We start from the raw sequence: 20,168 nt of genomic DNA, 5'->3' as shown, positions 1-20,168 counted from the left end.
ACCCTCTAATGTTCTGATGAAACATATTAATTTTATTTTTCTGGAAACTATTAACTGTATAATGGTCTTGTATTGTCCTCGTGTCTTTCAACAGTCTCTGTCTGACTGACCTAAAAAATGTGCTCCATTGATTCCAGTAATAACAGGGATTTTGTATTGTGGTCTTGTAGCTCTCCTTACACTTTCTGCAAGGTGCTCAGCTAATCTTTGCTTCCCTCTCCTATTTTTAGGTGCAGGCCATGATTATTGTATCTCCATCTCCCAATCACACCCACAAGCATGGGAGAGATATGAGACTATGCTTCAATCTAAAGCAGTTCGCTCAGGTCTTTGTTTACGAGCTAACCCATGGCTGGTTATGTCGTTACAATATGGTGGGCACTTAGGGAATCAGAGCACACGAGAAATTTCTCATCTGACTCATCTGCTCTGCCACATTGAAGACTGTATCTGTGGTGAGTACGGTATATTCACAGAGAAGGCAAAATCCGAAGAAATGGTCAGGGAAGGCCTCTGACATTCGCACCATGACAGTAGACATTTGGTGTGCCATAGCATAGTCATAAAACAGTGATTAGATTTTGAAAAACTGTTTGTTCACTTCCAGTGTCCATGTGCAGTATCAAATTAACATTTCTGTAGCAATCCTTATTTCTAACAACCGCTCTTCACCTGCGTGGTGAATTTCTTTTCACTTTTGCAGTGCCTAAAAATTCTGTTGCAATGAAGTACAGAGTTAGAAAGTCCTCTTATCATTCTCGTTTCATTAGTGCCTTTTAATTTTGAGGCAACAGTTTGTTTGTTATCCCTCAATTTTATTATCTGCACAATAAATAGCACACATAGTTCATTTTAATAGAAAATTCTTTAGTTATATACTGCAAGAAATAGAGTCACACTACTTATATATTGTGAAGGAATAGTCGACCAAATTACCATTTCTTCAAACACAAATAATTGGTAAACGGTCAATAACAAAAGATATAGGACCTTAAATTTGTGGAATTGCTGTGACAAAAAACAAGTCTGACGAACACAAAAACATGAAATCCAGAAAGACACACAAGACAGGTTCCCTCAAAGAGGCCACAGCTGTTTCCCACCCCGTCCTCGTCCGATTCCAGCTCATGCTCTGGCTGTAATCACGTCATTAATGGCGGAGTGTTAAAACACTGACTCACATCTGCTTATCTCTAGGGATATGTACACAGCCTCAGTATGTTTTACGGGGAAAATTAACTCTTTGCTTATGCTTTGACTTTGTTATAATGTGCACTTTGCGGATTACAAAATAGCCGTTCCTGAGAAAAATCAAATAAAAGTTCGGAGAAGTCTACTCTGGTAAGGCACTGCACAAGCACGGTAATACTAGAGTTACTCCCGGATTCTACTCTAATTCTTTACATAAATGCACAAAGATCTGTTTAGTAACAGTCTGCTCACGTACTCAATCAGTACCTCGACATTTTACCGATTTAGGCAGCACAGTATTATCGCGTTACAACGGTGTGTGCCAGAGTATAAAGTCTGTACTCGGCAGTCGATAGAATTTTCTCTGATTTTTTTTCCACATTTGTCTATCTTTTGCATCAGTCATTATCTCACCTAACCCAACCGGTTAGCCGAGCATGTCAAATTTTCTACTTCCGTGACACAGGAAGTCGTGCCAGCTCTGGGTTGACCAATGACAGATGCCACCGTCCCGGACAGTTTCGATACGGATTTTTGGCAGTTTTCCACCTCGGCGCAGGTCATTACCGGGCCAGTTCTCAAGTTCCGCCTCTGTTATACGACACACAGACACTTCGAAAAATGAGGTCACATTTAATTGTGCAATACACACTAGATGCGGACAGAGAGGGTACTGGGATTCCTTCCCGACGGGAACCGACAGCAGCTTTAAATTACCTTCGGGAGTGGCATATCCGTCATAATAATAGCCTATATACAGACAGGTAAGCAGAATAGGAGAAGTAGTGTACCGGTCTCAACACAGCATCAGTCGGACAGAGAGCACCGCAACGGACAGACAGATTATCTCACCTGGACCAGCTTGCGAACCGTCAATCGTGAACTCGGCCTCCTCTCCACACCTGGCTCCCGCCAACCCCTTTCCTGTGAGCACTACCCTCACAGGCCCACTCATCCCACTGGGACCGTCAGCTATGGCTGGTACGGGTGAGCGTGGAAGTGGGGCTCCGCCAAAGTGTAAATACAGCACATGATCTCCGGGAACCCTCGGGGTCAGCAACAGGTGAACTCTCGTGCCCTGAGACTGCTCTACGGCAACAGGTACGGACGCACCTGTGGGGCCGCGACACTCTGCCGTCAGTTGTCCTGTGGAAATAAAAAAACAGGCCAGTATTAAAACACTGAGAACTCCCACGTGCAGCAGACGATTTGAGGATTATTCTATCTCAACCTGTTTGCTTCTTTAAATGGCCCGAACAGAATAAAAACCTCACAAATATGAAAAAATTAGGATTCTCTACTCGAATATTATAAAATTAAAAACTGTTCTGAAAACCCAGTTTGGGTAATGGGAGGTAGAGTGGGCAGAGCTCCAGCTAGGAATGTGTTGTAATAGCAAACAATGAAACTTGAAAAGTATAAAAAGAGAACACATGTTGGGGAGCTATGAGGCAGCTAGGTATATCAAAATGCTGTGCCACATTATACAAAATGGCACTATTATTCCAAAGCACAGATGGGGAAAATCCTCTTGCTGTGTAACAAGAATTCCTTAGGCTTCACCTTGTGTATGTTATTTAGCAGTGTATTATTATTAACTCTAGTTTCCCATTACATGTGGTAGCTTTTACTTACTTTTTTTATCCAATTCTAATGCTTTGAAAATCAGAAATTTCATTCATTTTAAGGTGATCTGGATTCCCAGGTTTTCTTGGAGTGAATGTGCATATTATTATTATTATTATTATTGTCAATATTCACTACTGATGTCATAATGTTTTGCAGATAGTTCTATCCTGACATTGAATTTTCCACTTCATCATATGTAAGATTGTCATATCTTCTCTGATGTTATTGAAGTTGCACAGGCTCGGTCTTCTGAGAAAATTTCTTCCTCGAGGATATTCTGTACGTACTTGACAGCTTTTCCTTGATTCTGGAGCTTTAAGTGTGTGTTCAATCCACTCGAGTCTCCTAGCTTTAAATTTGGGCACAATATACGGTTCTCTGTACAGATTCTTTGTTTGTTAATATTTACCATTTCACTATCACAATATATGCCTTTGTCAAAAGTAGACAACACACACACACATCTATTTTTGACAAAGGCCTCGTTTTCTGAAAGCTTATACTGTGACAGTCTTTTTGTTGTAACTATCTGCGAATCAGCATCACTGCTATACGGTGAGTGGCAAATTTTCTTTTCATAATATTGTTAGTCCTCCCTGATAGCCGAGTGGTCAGTGCGGTGGTCTGTTGTGCCGAGGGGCCCGGGTTCGATTCCCGGCTGGGTCGAGGATTTTCTCCGCTGGGGCACTGGGTGTTGTGTTGTCCTCATTATCATTTCATCTTCATCAGTGGAAGGCAACAGGAAACCACCACTGGAATCACTTCCCTAGACACTCGTGCAGTGGACCTCTCTGACGAGGCTTCCCCCTCGACAAGAGCTGCCGTAAGGCAGAACACAAAGTTTTTAATATTGTTACATTCCATCCTGGATTTTCCATTTTTTAATCTTACCAATATTATTTCACAGGTCAAATTATAATGGCAATAAGCTGTCATGTAAAGTATTGCAGACAAAAAAAATATTACCTTATTGCAGCTGGCTTGGAGCATTCATTTCCATAAATCTTTTCATGTTGCGATATATCTCCTCCTTGAAGAGGTATGTTATGTGATTCTCCAGCTTGTGACTTTAAGGACGTCCAAAGGTACACAAAGATGGGGTGCCTTTAAACATCACTGTTAGCATCATTGGTGCCCTGATATTACTCTCACTAAATACATGAAGGATTTCCTTAGCCCTTACATGAGGAAGCGTTCGTGTAATATATGCAACTCTGTGCATTTTGTTGGACACCTTAACAACTTATACTTAAGAATACTGACATCACTGTCAGCTTCAAAGTTATTCCTATTTCACCTTTGTGCCTTTGCAAAGATTCCTTGAATCTTACTGGCCACAAATTTGACACAGACACAGCAAACCTTTCTAGGCATGTCTTGACACTGACATACTTACTTTATGATGGTGGGAACTATGAGCATATGAAAGTGGTCGCCTTGAGAAATCCACCCTCCCCAGTTATTACTGACATGTAAAGTATATATTTCAAGGAGGATACCATGCATGCCATCCAGTGTAACAGTATGTTCGCAAAACCTTTGTCACATGGTCATGTGGAAGAGACAAGTTGAAAGACCACTTCAAACATTTTCAATTCCCTACACCAAACTATCAGTTTTACGATGGAAGTCAAAGTGGATGCAGTGCTCCACATTCTTGGTGTCCTGGGCTTGGACCACACCAGGTATCACAAGATGACACACACTGGCTTATATCTCCATACAGGCAGCTGCCGCCATCTAACATAGATGCCCAGGGAACTCAAAACATTCATACATAGTGCTTGACCCTCTTTGACAGTGAAAGTCTCAACAAAGAACTTTAACATCTGAGTATGGTGTTCCAGAAGAACGGCTACACAGAGTGGCGAATTCAAAGAGTCCCTTTGTTATACGCCTACAGTAGAACTGCTGGAAAGAGAAGATGAAGCTCAGCTATTATTCTAATTTGTGGTGCATTATCTGGAAAGATAGGACGATTACTCTGAAAAGACCAGACGGAAATGCTAATTTGACACACTACTAAATAACAGCTCCAATGAACTGAAACATCAGTAACACAGAGTTTCAAACTGCTGTAATACTAGTTGAGGAAGCCTCTCTACAAGAAGTGAAACAAAGTGTACTGAAACTAAAAAGGTATGAAGCAGTTGGCGGTGATTCAGTACCCGACAATGTCTGGAAACGGAGGGATCTACTAATACTGGGAAAACTATGTAATCTGATTGTCAAGATTTTGGAAAGAAGAGCAGACTCAGAAGAATGGGAAGATGTATTAATTCACTCAGCATACAGAAAAGGAGAACCATCTACCGGCAACAACCGAGGGGAAAGTCATTACCGGTTGGTTGGTTGGTTGGTTTAAAAAAAAGGGGAGGGGGGGGGGGGAGGCACCAAACTGCTAGGTCATTGGTCCCTCATTCTGATTAAAATTATTCCACAAGGGTGGGAGTAAAACAAATGAGACACACAAAACAAAGCTGGAAGAAGGGAGAAACCACAAGAATGACAGAAGGGCAACAAACACTAAAATGGACAAAATTGGAAAAGAAAACCACAGAGAGATGCAAGAAACAGGTAGAAGGGATAAAAACAAGAGAGCAGATGACTGTGGCTGGCTGACCACAAGAATAAAAAGGAAAAGCCAGCCACTCTGCAACACACTAAAACATCCAACCTAAAAGTATTAGAGCGGGGAACATAAAGGGACAAAGGACGTGCGCTAAGACTTATATAGAATGATAATACCCACCATCATGTAAAACACGTAAAACTAAATTAGCCGATGAGGCATTGTCAGCTAAAATTAATGGCAACGAGTATGGCAATTGAAGAGTCCATCGCAGGGCAGCCAAAGGAGGACAGCTCAACAACATACGGGCCAATGTCAGCCGGGTGCCACACCGATACTGACGTGGGTCATCACGGCGCAGGAGGTAGCTGTGTCTCACGCGAGTGTAGCCAATGCCGAGCCAACATAGAACCACAGAGTCACTGCGAGAGGCCCACGTGGAGGTCTTCCATTCGTAGTTGCCTCAATGGCACGCAGTATGTTGTGTGTACTGAGGTTATGCCATTCCATCTCCCAAAGAACCTTGCAGTGTAATACTGAACGCAGGTCAGTTTCTAGGGCCACGTGAAAATTCCAGACGAAGCTGCAACCTATGTGGACACCATGGAGATGTATATCAATGGACCTCAAATATAGGTGGTAAAGGAAAGGACTCCGGTTTTGATAAAAGCAATCGGACACGAACTGCAATTGTAAGCCCCGACCTGGGCTGCCGATGCGGGAGACGAACCGCAGTGGGTGGGAAAAGGAGGCTGATTCAGGTGCATAGGAAAACTATGAAGTGTGCAATGTAACTGGCGAGCAGTTGTGCACACCTAAACTTCAATGGATGGACTCCAGCCTCCACCAGGATGCTGGTCACCGAACTCATACTAAAAGCTACAGTCGCTAGGCAAATGCTACAGTGGTGCACTGGGTCAAGTAATCGCAATGCTGACAGCACTGCCGAACCATTAACCACAATCCCATAGTGAAGGTGGGCTTGAACAAAGGCTGTGTAGAGCTGCAGCAGTGTAGAGCGATCCGCAACCCCAGTGGTGTTGCTTCGGTAATGGAGGGCATTGAGGTGCTGCCAGCACTTCCGCTTAACTTGACAAAGGTGACAAAGGTCAATCTGGTATCGAAAACCAGTCCTAAGAATCGATATGACTCCACTACAGTGAGTGGATTGTCATTAGGGTAAAGTTCTGGTTCTGGATGAACGATACGACACCAACAGAAGTGCGTAACACACGACTTTGCGGCCGAAAACTGGAAACCGTGGGCTATAGCTCATGACTGCACCTTGTGGATGGCTCCTTGTAGGTGCCGCTCAGCAATACCAATAATGATGGAGCAGTACAGAAAAGGTGCGACGGACAGCCCTACAGCTGCTGCGACACCGTAAATGACCACTAAAAAGAGAGAGACACTCAATATGGAGCCCTGCAGAATGCCATTCTCCTGAATACGGGGGGAACTATGGGAGGCACAACGGAAAGTACAGAGCAGCAGGAAGTTTTGGATATAAATCGAGGAGCAGGCCTCGGAGACCCCACTCATAAAATGTGGCAAGGATATGATGTCGCCAGGTTGTGTCGTATGCTTTAAGTAAGTCAAAAAAGATGGCAACCAGGTGTTGGCGTCTGGAAAAGGCTGTTCGGATGGCATACTCGAGGGAAACAAGATTATCCGTTGTAGAGCACCCCTGGCAGAAGCCGCCCTGACATGAAGCCAGTAGGCCACGTGAATCCAGGATCCAACCCAACTGCTGACACACCATATGTTCCCCAGCAGTTTACAAACAACGTTGGTGAGGCTGATGGGCCAATAGCTATCCACATCAACCAGGTTTTTACCAGGTTTGAGCACTGGAATGATGGTGCCCTCCCGCCATTGTGATGGAAAGATGCCATCGCAGCAGATCTGGTTGAAGATGATGAGGAGATGTCGCTTGTAGTCAGATGAAAGATGTTGAATCATCTGACTGTGGATTCGATCCGGCCCAGGAGCTGTGTCGGGTCAATGTGCAAAGGCACCGAGAAGCTCCCCCTCTGTAAATGGGGTGTTGTAGGGTTCACTGTGGCATGCAGTGAACGAGAGGACTTTCCTTTCCATCTGCTGTTTGAGGGTGCAAAAGGCTGGGGGGTAGTTCTCCATCGCAGGGGCTCAAACACAGTGCTCAGCAAAGTGCTCGGCAATCGTGTTTGCGTCGGTAGGTAACACACCACTGACGTTAATGCCAGGGACACCTGTTGGGGTCTGGTAGCCAAAAAGATGTCTGATGTTCGTCCAGACTTGGGAAGGTGATGTACGGCACCAAATGGTCGAGATGTAGCTCTCCCAACACTCCTCCTCCTGTTGTTTTATAAGCTGGAGAATACGGGCACGGAGCCACTTAAAGGCTATTAGGTGCTCTAGGGAAGGGTGCCACTTATGTCACTATAGAGCTTGTCCACACTCTTTAATTGCCTCAGCGACTTCCGGCGACCACCAAGGGACTGTTTTTCGCTGGGGGCACACTAAAGAGGCAGAGGTCGAGTTGTGACAGTAAATTCTTGACATCTCTACCTCGGCCAGTAAGCGCAGTGCCACCCCACAAGGGTTATGGGCGTTAAAACCTCCCAAAAGTAGGAAAGATTCAGGGAGTTGATCAATCAGTGCAGCCAATACATTCAGGGATACTGCAAAATCTGGAGGGAGATATACATTGCAGACAGTTAACTCCTGTGTCGTCCGTATCCCGATAGCCACAGCTTCAAGAGGAGACTGAAGGGGCACAGGTTCACTACATACCGAATTCAGGACATAGACGCAAATTCCACCTGACACTCGATTATAGTCACTAAGGTTCTTGTAGTATCCCCTATAGCTGCGAAGGGCAGGGGTCTGCATTGCCGGGAACCAGGTTTCCTGGAAGGCAATGCAGAAAGCACGTGTAAAGCTTAACAATTGCCGTAGCTCAGCCAGGTGGTGGAAAAAACTGCCACAATTCCACTCGAGGATAATGTGATTGTGAGGCTGGGAGGGCACGGAACTTTCAATAACCCAGTTTACACCTCAGGGTCACCTGCTGCCACCCACTTATTTCCTGTGCAGTACATATCCATTGTGTCTGAGGGTCCAGCGAGATCTAGGTCCTCAGCAGACACCTAAATCTCCACTTCATCCTCAGTCACAGAGCTCGTAGGAAGCGGTGGTGTGGGTGCCACCACAATGTCTCTGTTCTTGGGGGGTCTTTCTCTCTCTTGATTTCTCTCACTGCTCCTTAGGTTTGTCTGGCTGGGAGGGCTTCACTGATTCAGTCTCAGGCACTGAGGAGAACCGTGAAGCCCTATGACCTGTGGTTACCTCAGCCACTGGCAGGTGTCATCTTTGTCACTGGTAGGAACCTGGGAAGGGAGTGACCCGAGGGACCCCTTCCTAGCAAGAGGAGCCAAAGAAGTTTTACACTTCTCCGGCTTAGAACTGGGGACGGACGTCCCCAATGGTTGGTGCGGTGTTGCTCCCTAAGTAGGTGGTGCGAGAGCAACGGAAAGGAAGTGCCCCCCACCATTACGGGGAATGTGTAGTCTGCTGGTTCTGAGAGGTGACTGGAGTTGGCGGAGCTGATGGGGCTAGAACTGTTGTGGCAGCGGCATAACACGATGTCGTAAGCACAGGATGCAGGCGTTCAAATTTCCTCTTAGCCTCTGTGTAGGTCAGTCGGTCGAGGGTCTTTTACTCCACGATTTTCCTTTCTCTCTGGGGAATCCTGCAGTCTGGCAAGCAAGACGAATGGTGCTCTCTGCAGCTGACATAGATGGGAGGCGGGGCACACAGAGTATCGAGATGTGACGGGCGTCCACAATCTCGACATGTGGTGCTGGAAGTACTGCGGGAAGATGTATGGCCGAACTTCCAGCATTTGAAGCACCGCATCAGGGGAGGGATATATGGCTTTACATCACATCGGTAGATCATCACCTTGACCTTCTTGGGTAATGCATCACCCTCTAGGGCCAAGATGAAGGCACCGGTGGCAACCCGATTACCCGTCAGACTCCGGTGGGTGCGCCGAGCAAAATGTACACCTTACCGCTCTAAATTAGTGTGCATCTCATCGTCAGGCCTCCTGGCAGGATGACCGTTGCCGGGAGTCCCGATGCCACAGGGTGACAGGCATCTACTCCTTGGCATACATGGAGATTTAACAGCAGAGGCATCAGCAGAGCGATCCCTGTGTGGTTAGGGGACTACAGCCAACAGGGTACATGGCAGCCGCACCACATCGGCTACCATGGTGACCTCGCCCAAAAGTTGGAGAATGAGCGGAAGTGCAGATCCACGTCCACAAAGGATGCGAGAGGTCTCAGCGCATGATGGACACTATGCACCATCTAAGGTGCCCTTCCCCAACTGGCTCGCTCTTTGGCAAAATTTTGAAAAATGGAGGTCAAACCCTACATAAAGGCCGAAACGTGTGAGACTCCTTTTAGTCACCTCTCACAACAGGCAGGAATACCTCGGGCCTATTCTAACCCTCAGACCCGCAGGGGGAGTCATTACCAAATGCTGCATACAAAATACTTACAAACACGGGATTCTTCAGCTTCTCCTGACCAAGTCACGATGAAATAGTTCACTGGTAAATGGCTGGATGTCAGTGCCCAAAGTGCCCATATTTTGGAAGCAACCAAGTTGCCATCGTCAGGTGTCCTGATAAAATGACTGCTTAGGATCTGGCATGGTGCTTTTATCTCTTAACTGCCATTTTCCCACTCTGTCTGCTGTCAGCATACAGTGTCTCCTCATGCAAGCGTGTCGCTCCATTCTCAGTTCGCACACAACCATTGGTGTTGATGGTGCCTGCAGTGTTCCTCTACCTGCCCCCAAAGAAAGTTTGTTGTGGGATATCTCCTTCCTCTTCTTAAACAAGCTAAGTCACTGGTTCTCAGGACTTGCTAAGGATGCAGCCACTATCACAGTTGATCAGCAGTTCCTTTAGTCAAATCTCGATGGACTCCATAATGACACAATGACAGATATCAGATGTCTGAGTAAGAATCGTACTACAGTCGTAATTCATTCCGTGTAATTCCGATAGGCCATGTTCGATGACTGTCAACTTGTTATGTTGATGCAATCTGTTGTGCCATCTGTTCTCTCATCAATGATCTTTAACAGCACACACCGCCTGACCTATACATGTCTTGCCACATTGACGGGGTATCTGATAAACACCAGATTTCCATAATGAGAGGTCATCTTTGACACCACCAAGCAGTACCCTTGTTTTATGTGGTATGTATCTGTCTTTAATATGTAGCTAGACAGCTAAAAATCTACTCACCAGGCCAAAGTAGGTATTAAAGTTTCCAAGTTTTCAGTACCAGTGGCTCCTCCTACTGCCATAAGAGCTGAAGAGGAAGGAAGATGGGTGAGGGGAAACAACTGGTGAGGTCTAGAACAAGTCACCCTGAACACTGTGTCAGGGGAGACTTACTGCGCGGATTAGAGGAAAAATGGATTGTCGGGCACTAAACTGGAGGAGATTTGAAATCCTGAGTGCTTAAAGGTGAAAGATAGGCTAATATGCAAGACAACAGATTACTGCCAAAACATCATGCACAAGTTAATAAGAGCAGAAAGCTAAGTGCACTATATGTTATAGAGTTGGAAAGTGGAGAAGGGGGAGGGGGGGGGGGGGGGCATGAAAAAATGACAATGAAAAATACAGAAAACTAAAAAGGAGTCGAGAAAAGACTAGTTACTGTGAAGAAATGCTGAGACAGATGAAATTAATATAAATTAAGGCCAGGAAGTGGCGAGAACTAAGGACATGTTGTAATGCCAATTCCCACCTGTGCAGCCCTGAGAAATTGGTGTCTGGGGAAAGAATCCACACGGCACATGTCGTGAGAAGAGCACCGAGGTCATGACTAACATGTTGTAGAGCATGCTCTGCAACAGGATATTGTGGATTGCCAGTATACACATACACATACACATGCCCATTCATCATAACTCATAACTTCATGGTAATCATGCTGACGTAAAAGGCTGAACAGTGTTTATGTAACAGCTGGTATATGACACAGGTAGGCAGATGGGTGCAGAAGGAGCATATGGTCTGACAAGGATACTACGTAGATTGGGAGGGCAATGAAAAGCTATTCTATGTGTGGTGGGCAAAATGTTTGACAGAATGGACCTCATTTCAGGGCAAGATTTTAGGAAGTCACAACCTGGTCAAAGTAGATGATTAACGCATTCCAGCTCAGGACAATATTGAGAGACAAGAGGTGTACTACAAAGTTGTTTTTGGACAGATCATCAGTACCAGGATCGGATGTGATGTCCTGGGATTCTTTTGAACTAGGCCGGTGGGGTAATTACGTCCAGTGAAGGCTGAAGTGAGAATGTGATGTACTGCTGCAAAGAGTCTGTATCTGAACAAATATATTTGCCTTGAATCCCGAGGCTGTATGGGAGGGAATGTTTCACATGGAAATGAGGGCAACTGTCAAAATGTAAGTACTGTTGTTTGATAGTAGGTTTAATGTGAACAGAAGAGTGCAACTGACCTACGAGGATGAGGTCAGTGTCAAGGAAAATGGTACAGTATCTTCTGGTAAACCTTCCGGGATGTAAGGTCGTGGTCCATGAAACTCTTCAGCTCCTAACGTTTCGTCCAGAGCTGCGCTGGACATCTTCATCTTCAGAGGGGTGTTTCTCCTCCGGTGAGTCTTGCCGACTGACGGGTCGGACGTCTGAGAGCGACTTATGTATCGTAGAAAGTGGGCGTGACCAGAGTTACACGTGATATGCAGAGATAACCTTTGTCAGAGATAAAACTTAACTATCGATCGTAATCTCGTCACGGATAAAACTGTCTAGCAATTCTGTAATGCTACTGTCCAAATATCACTAAGTTTCATGGTCTCTTCTTTCCGATTAAAATTATCCCTATGTTTATATATTTCAATTGCTTCTCTACAAAGCCGTGGGTAATAGTTCGTTGTCGTAGATAAAATTTTTGTTTCGGAAAACTTCACTTGATGATCTTCTGGCTGAAAAGCGTGTTCTGCTACAGCCGATTTATCTGTTTTTCCTAATCGGCAAAGACTTCTGTGTTCTTTTAACCATGTATTTATGCTTCTTTTTGTTGTTCCAACATAAACTTTACCACATGTACACGGAATTTTATATACGCCACTGGCTGATAGAGGAGCGCGTGTATCTTTTACAGACCGAAGAACATGACAAATTTTCTTCGTTGGTCTAAAAACAGGTCTAATATCATGTTTACTTAAAATCTTTCCAATCTGATCCGTTACTTTCTTTATAAAAGGGAGAGAGACTGAATTCTTCCATCGTTTTTCGGACTTGTCCTTAAGCTTTTTGTTGTTTGGGTGCAGAATTCTGCTTACTTCTTTCTTTGAGTAGCCATTTTTCTCAAAAGCGTGCTTCAGATGTTTTAATTCGTCGTCTAGATACTCCGGCGTGCAAATCCGTCAAAAAAGAGGTGTGATTACAAGTCTCGTTGACAGAGCCAGACGGATTTGCACGCCGGAGTATCTAGACGATGAATTAAAACATCTGAAGCACGCTTTTGAGAAAAATGGCTACTCAAAGAAAGAAGTAAGCAGAATTCTGCACCCAAACAACAAAAAGCTTAAGGACAAGTCCGAAAAACGATGGAAGAATTCAGTCTCTCTCCCTTTTATAAAGAAAGTAACGGATCAGATTGGAAAGATTTTAAGTAAACATGATATTAGACCTGTTTTTAGACCAACGAAGAAAATTTGTCATGTTCTTCGGTCTGTAAAAGATACACGCGCTCCTCTATCAGCCAGTGGCGTATATAAAATTCCGTGTACATGTGGTAAAGTTTATGTTGGAACAACAAAAAGAAGCGTAAATACACGGTTAAAAGAACACAGAAGTCTTTGCCGATTAGGAAAAACAGATAAATTGGCTGTAGCAGAACACGCTTTTCAGCCAGGAAATCATCAAGTGAGGTCTTCCGAAACAAAAATTTTATCTACGGCGACGAACTATTACCCACGGCTTTGTAGAGAAGCAATTGAAATATATAAACATAGGGATAATTTTAATCGGAAAGAAGAGACCATGAAACTTAGTGATATTTGGACAGTAGCACTACAGAACTGCTAGACAGTTTTATCCGTGACGAGATTACGATCGATAGTTAAGTTTTATCTCTGACAAAGGTTATCTCTGCATATCACGTGTAACTCTGGTCACACCCACTTTCTACGATACATAAGTCGCTCTCAGACATCCGACCCGTCAGTTGGCAAGACTAACCGGAGGAGAAACACCCCTCTGAAGATGTCCAGCGCAGCTCTGGACGAAACGTTAGGAGCTGAAGAGTTTCATGGACCACGACCTTACATCCTGGAAGGTTTACCAGAAGATATGTCATCCGGTCGTGAAAGCTTTCATACTAAAATGGCACAGTATTTGGACTAGGACAATGTGAAATTTAATTGGGAGAATGTATTTATAGATGCAAAGAATTTTAACAGGTCATCATCACCTTGAGTCCATACGGCAAAGATGTCAAACCAGGGGCTGAAGGCTTCCCAGGAAAGCTCCCTCCAAGTGACCCATGATAAGGTTAGCACAGGCAGGAGCCATCCTGGTGCCCCAGATCCCTTAGTGTATGTGTCCCTCAAAGGTAAGTATAAAGTTGATTAAGGTGAGCAGGAAGGATATCATAGGTTTGGAATCAGGTGGGTGCTGACTGAGGAAATGTTCAGCAACAGACAGGCCACGTACATGGGAGATGTTACTATAGCCACGTACATGGGAGATGTTGCTATACAGGGACCACATTCCGATCCCAACACCACCTGATAACCAGAATGACTTTTCTGGCCTAGATGATAAAATGCACGATCATATTGGTGATATATACATGCCTCCTAAAACCCCTAACCCAAGCTGAACTGAATAATTTGGCATGATATTTGTGCTTATCCAAAGAATCTGTCCACTTATTACGATCATATGTTCGCGTAACCTCCTGGAACAACCTTCTATTGGTACTGCAGTCATGAAGAAGAGTTTCAACAATATTTCAGAAAGGATGAAAAAGCTTCTATGATTTACTGTCATGGCACTGGTGTTCTCACTGAAGCTTTGGGTGTAACATATATCTCAACTGAATGACAGTTTACATATATTAATGAGAAGTATCAACACTGTACCATTCCACATTCATAACATGATTGTTTCAGTTCCAGTGGGTCATTCAGTATAAATGAGTGGAACTTACAACACAATGCAATATTTGGTAACTGCTCTGAAATATGAACCTCACAACTTGAAGATATGTGGAGACTTAATACACTGTATGTCTCATGTGTTAAATTTTTGAGCTATGTCGTACCATACACAGGTGGACATTAACACTATATGTTCCAAGTGGTGGCCATACTGTTGGGTCTAAAAGGTGGCTGCACCCAACATTCATGCTTCCTATGCCTATGGGACAGTCAGGCAGACAAGAAACACTATGTACAATGCATATGGGAAGCAAGACCTGCCCTGACACCCAGTGTGCACAACGCTAAGTCATTAGCTCTCATTGATCCTCAGAAAATTCTACTTCCACTGCTGCATATTAAAGTTAGTTTGATGAGATCCTTTATAAAGGCAGTGAACAAAGATAGCAAGGTTTTTACTTTCTTAAAACAAATTTCCAAGTGTCAGTGAGGCCAAATTTAATCAAGTGTTTTTGATAGTCCGCAGATCGAGCAGCTTATGAAAGATTCACAATTCCATGAAAGTATGGAGGACAGAGATGAATGTCTGGTTAGCATGGAAATCAATCATAAAAAAATTTCTCAGCAACTATTGGAGCACAAAGTGCTCGTACATCAATAAAGATGCACTTTCTCAGCTCACATTTAGATTGCTTCCCTGACAACTGTGGAGACTATAGCAAGGTGCGAGGTGAACTTTTTCATAGGAATATTAGAGTGATGGAGGAGAGGTACCACGCTCACTGAGATGTGAACGTGCTTGCGGACTATCGTTGGTGCCTCAAGAGACATTCAGATGAAAAACACACAGAAGAGCCCTTGAAAAGAGCCTTTCTTCCTACAATGTTGTTAATGTACGAACTTATAAATTTCGATTTCATCCAAATGTAAGACTTTTCAAACCATAATCAGCAAGTATATTATATTTTAAAAAATCCTAAATGTTATATTCTAAAAATTGAAATAGCAACAGAACCTGATATGATTCGACAAAATGAGTTACACTTCTGACTTCAGCATCCACAGAATATTAACAATCTGCTTTAAAAACCATGACCTCAAGAATGACATAGACCAGTGTTTTGAAGCACAACTTCCTGCATGGTCAGTGTTCTCTTATGATACGATCATTGATTATAACTCACATATTCTAGTATAGTCTGCTCATAAGAAAGTCTTGTAGTCAGTGGATAACCTCTAACCCATGAACATAAGGCTTGGTGTTAGGAGTTTTGGCAACCAATGCTTGATAGGTTTGATTCTGGTAAGTCAGAATCACTGTAGCTGGCAATGAAGCATAGCTGTACCAATTTAAATCAGACAAAGTAGCTGTGATTCAAGATGGTACAGTAAAGTATACAATGTTAATGAGAGTAACCCATGTTAATGAGAGTAACCGGATGTGATGTGAAGGTATGTTTGTGGAAAATCAAGAATTAATACAACTCTTTCAAAGCTTTGGATGTTCCTATTGTATATAGCTTAAAAATGGCTCACCAGGTCCTGCATCTCCAATATCCATACTTATCTTCTTTGTAGTGTGAACTGCCAATTCAAGACGTCCTTCTGAATCCATAAAAGATTCCCATCCACCAATGACTCTAACTTTCCTCGGATCCACTATTTTTGGATGGAATGGAGAGCCTGTAGAAACAACAACAATTACCTTTCGAATAACAATATTAATTGCATATAGTGCTACACACCAAATATGGGAAATGTTAAGTGTCAGAAAGGCACATTGAAAGAAGATTGTTGGATATTATCAGCTATCATACCAAGTCTTTCCTCAGATGTAGACAACACACACACACACACACACACACACACACACACACACACACACACACACACACACAGTCACTGCCGCCTTTGGGTGCTAATGTAGCACAGTTAGCTTCTGAGGATTTAAGTCACGCTAGCACAACAAATGACAATGACAATGAGATTGAGTAGAATTTTCTGTAATTCAGTTGAGACTTCACTAAACGGTGGAATATCTGCTTGCTATTGATCACTGTGTTTTTTTTTTTTCTTTTTTTTTTCAACTTTTTAAATAATTCAATAGGGTCAAACTAAGATAAATAGCCAATTTATGCAGTTTCCACAAGAATCATACATGTACTAGCTTCCCTTAAATAAGCAATAAGAAATGAAGCATAAAAGAACTGCCATTTAAAAAATAATGCAAGTAAAAGTATAACTGCATGAGAGTAGTTGTACACTTCATACCTGGAACTGGCACACCATCCCACAGAACCTGAACATCAAAAACACCAACTTCCACTGGAGTGAATGTTACAGCGTACACACCGTTCGATTCTCTCTCAATCGACGGTTCTGCAATGCTGTCTGGTCCATCCACTTTAACAGTTGGTTTTCCTGTCAACCCAACAGCCATTATTTTGAACTTTGCAGGACAGTCCACTTGTCCACTTTGCAGTCCCTCGCCCAAAGCCTTAGCCATGCCTGAATCTTCAACGGTGAAAGTTATAGGGGAACCTAAAACAAAAAGACAATTAACCTTATAAAAATCTCCCGACTTAAAGATTTATTGTTTGTTTATAACAACAAAAACAATCAATTTTTGACAAAACAATTTAATCGGATAGATAAAAAAATCTACGCTCCAAGTGGTAGCAGAACACACATATAAAAGAAGGTTATAATTGGGCAAGCTTTTGGAGACAGTGGCTCTTTCTTCAGGCAGAAGGTTGAAGAGGAAGGAAGAAGGAAAAGGACTGGAGAGGTCTAGGAAAAGGGGTGGATTTCAGGAAAGTCACCGAGAACTGTGGGTCAGGGGAGACATATCACACGGAATGAGAAGGAAGGGGTCTTTCCTTCTCATCCTGTGCAGTAAGACTCCTTCCTTCTCATTGCGTGTCATATGTCTCCCCTGACCCACAGTCCTGGGTGAAAGCTTGCCTAATTATATCCTTTTTTTTGTGTGAGTTCTGCCACCGCTAGGTGAGTAGATTTTTTATTGTCTGTTTAGCACATCAAATGCTTTCAACTCTATACGAAAAATATGCTTACACACGTTGTATCTTTTATGTCGCCTGATCCCCTTCGATGTGCAATGTAGCCCGCCAGATAGTGGAAAGAGCCTTATTGGGTTTAGAAATTTCCAAATTTATTGCCATGAGTACGGAATTGGAAGCACAAAAGTAATGGCAATTTCTTAACAAACTTTGTCAAAACAGCCTAGTACAACAAAAAGTTTGGCGATATTACCTGGAACTTCTTCTCCGCCATACTTAATATTAAATCTGTAGCTTCCAGGCACTGAAGGGCAGAACTCAATCAGATCAGTATCTTTTTCTTCTGGCCAGCTCTTGACCTCAAGAGGGAGGTCTTGTCCCAAGGGACTTGTCACAGTTACATCAAGTTCTGCAAAACCAGCATCTTTTCTTACCACTGGAACAATAATAAAGTGTATTATAGGCTAACATCATCTTATCAGTGTTTTCTCATTTTAGAATATAGTGTTAGCCATTACCATATTTCCATCCTCAATGTCAGACTTATCAGAACACAAATCACCTGAAATTATACTGCATATAACACTGAATAATTAAAAAGCAATTCAATCTCACACTGAGGTACCCTCATTCAGATAGAAAGGATAGTAATTACCTGTCACAAGCTGTGACCATTGTCTGTGTCCCTGACTTGACCAACATACCATCACTATTATGAGATGAAGAGGAATCTCAATTTGGTTACATACAAAAAAGGAAAATGTCGGCTTCTTTTTATAAGTAATTATACTGCATATTTGAATATTTATCAGGTAAATTAGACAGTCTGTGAATACAATCTCTCTAAAATTCCGATAACTGAGATAGGAGTCACCACTGATGGCACCTGGCATTGTCACCGGTGTTTAAAGGCCAGGAGCCAAGTCTCTTTTTCAGTTAGTTGAACAAATGCCAGTCCTTGGAGTCTAAACTAAGCTATGCAGTTGATTATTACAAATGACTCATTTCAGGTGATGGATGAGCTCGTATTCACTAAGCAATACGATGACAAGCATTGTCCTACAAAAGCACAAAGTGAGTTCCACCAGCCTACATAATTTATTTTTTGTGACTTGCACTCATGTTCTGAAAAGAACAACCCTTGAACGACTAGAGACAGGATGTTCATATTCACTGGACATGTACATTAGTATGCTCTGCAGAAATGATAAGGATTTCAGTCATCTTGGTTCAGCATGAATGGCATCCTGTGGTATAGCTATGCATGCTGCATTCACTTGGTTCCGAAGTTCATCTACGGTGGTTGGCATTGGGTCACATTACTGCACCTGTCATTTCACCATATTCCACATTTTCAATTGGCAACGAGTCTGGTGATCTGGCAGGCCAGAGCAAAATGCTGATATCCAGTGACAAGATCGCATGTGTTCATGCGGCAACATGTGATCGTACATTGTCTTGCTGAAAAATACCATCTGAGGTCTTGCGCAGAAAGGGTATGGCTACAGGTTGAAAGATGTCATTGATGTACGGCACACTGGTCACAGTGCCCTGGACATGCACCAAATGTAGTTTGTGGTTGTACCCAATACCACCTCACACCACAAGGCTTGGAGTTGGCAAAGTACGTCTTGTGCCAATGCAATCGCTGTGATGCCACTCACCTGGTCTGCGGTGAATCAAAAAGCGGCCATAATTTTCTACCAAAACAGAACCTGGATTTGTCCGACAACACTATCTGATGTCATTCCTGTCTCCAGTGATCTCATTCCTTACAACATTGCCATCTAGCATGTTTTTGCACACTCATCAAAGATAGGCAGGGAAGTAGATGACTCGCACAAAACGTGTGCCATAATAAGCGGCAACGGACTGTCACCCCCGATAGTGTACGATGTGTTACTCTGTTCCACTGCTGCGCCAGAGCTGAGGAGGATGCAAAACTGTCATGCAATGCCCTTTGGATGACATGCAGATCTTCTTGGGAGGTGCAGCCTGACCCATCTCATTGTGATTTATTGTCTTATATGAACCATTCTGCACAAACTCGTTGCACTGCCAAAATACTTCAGCCCACACTAGCAGCAATTTCCCAGATGGATGCATCATATTCTCCCATGCCAATAATGTGCCTTCTTTCACACTCATTGATTTAACAGTACAGCTTGTGCGTATGTCTACACAGCATCCTGCACATCTGCTCAAGTCACAATGATCCATTACCTTCAGTTTATAGCAACTACGGGACTCACAGGTATATTTTGCTGGCAGGTTGTGTTGCGCCATGATACTGATGTTGGCCTCGAATCAAGGGGCAATGTGGTTCAAATGCTCATCATTTTTCCAGAACATGTCCTGTGAATATGAACATCTTATCTCAAGTCATTGAAGGTATTCTGTTTTCTTCTGAACATGAGTGTATTTGAGTTTTCCTTGAATCTCACAGTAGACATATAAGTCTTCCCATGTTCAGTAAGCTATGCTACGAAAATTCCTCAAAATGGTAGGAACAAATTTTAGGCAAACAAAGCTGATGGGCTT

General features: G+C 43.3%; 1 protein-coding gene across 1 annotated transcript in view; it reads right to left on the bottom strand.

Moving 5' to 3' along the window:
• Positions 1-20,168, bottom strand: part of LOC126456767 (filamin-A) — an 885,319-nt gene that overhangs the window by 58,801 nt on the left and 806,350 nt on the right. The window contains exons 41-44 of the mRNA XM_050092525.1: positions 17,881-18,063; positions 16,879-17,148; positions 16,144-16,290; positions 2,044-2,337 (exon numbers count right to left, since the gene is read on the bottom strand). Of these exons, the coding sequence (XP_049948482.1) occupies positions 2,044-2,337; positions 16,144-16,290; positions 16,879-17,148; positions 17,881-18,063 (894 nt within the window). The remainder of the gene's footprint in view (positions 1-2,043; positions 2,338-16,143; positions 16,291-16,878; positions 17,149-17,880; positions 18,064-20,168) is intronic.

Source organism: Schistocerca serialis, chromosome 2, assembly GCF_023864345.2.
Source record: "Schistocerca serialis cubense isolate TAMUIC-IGC-003099 chromosome 2, iqSchSeri2.2, whole genome shotgun sequence".
Lineage (NCBI taxonomy): Eukaryota > Metazoa > Arthropoda > Insecta > Orthoptera > Acrididae > Schistocerca > Schistocerca serialis.
The sequence above is the reverse complement of the archived record's forward strand: the minus strand, read 5'-3'. Positions and strand labels throughout refer to the sequence as shown.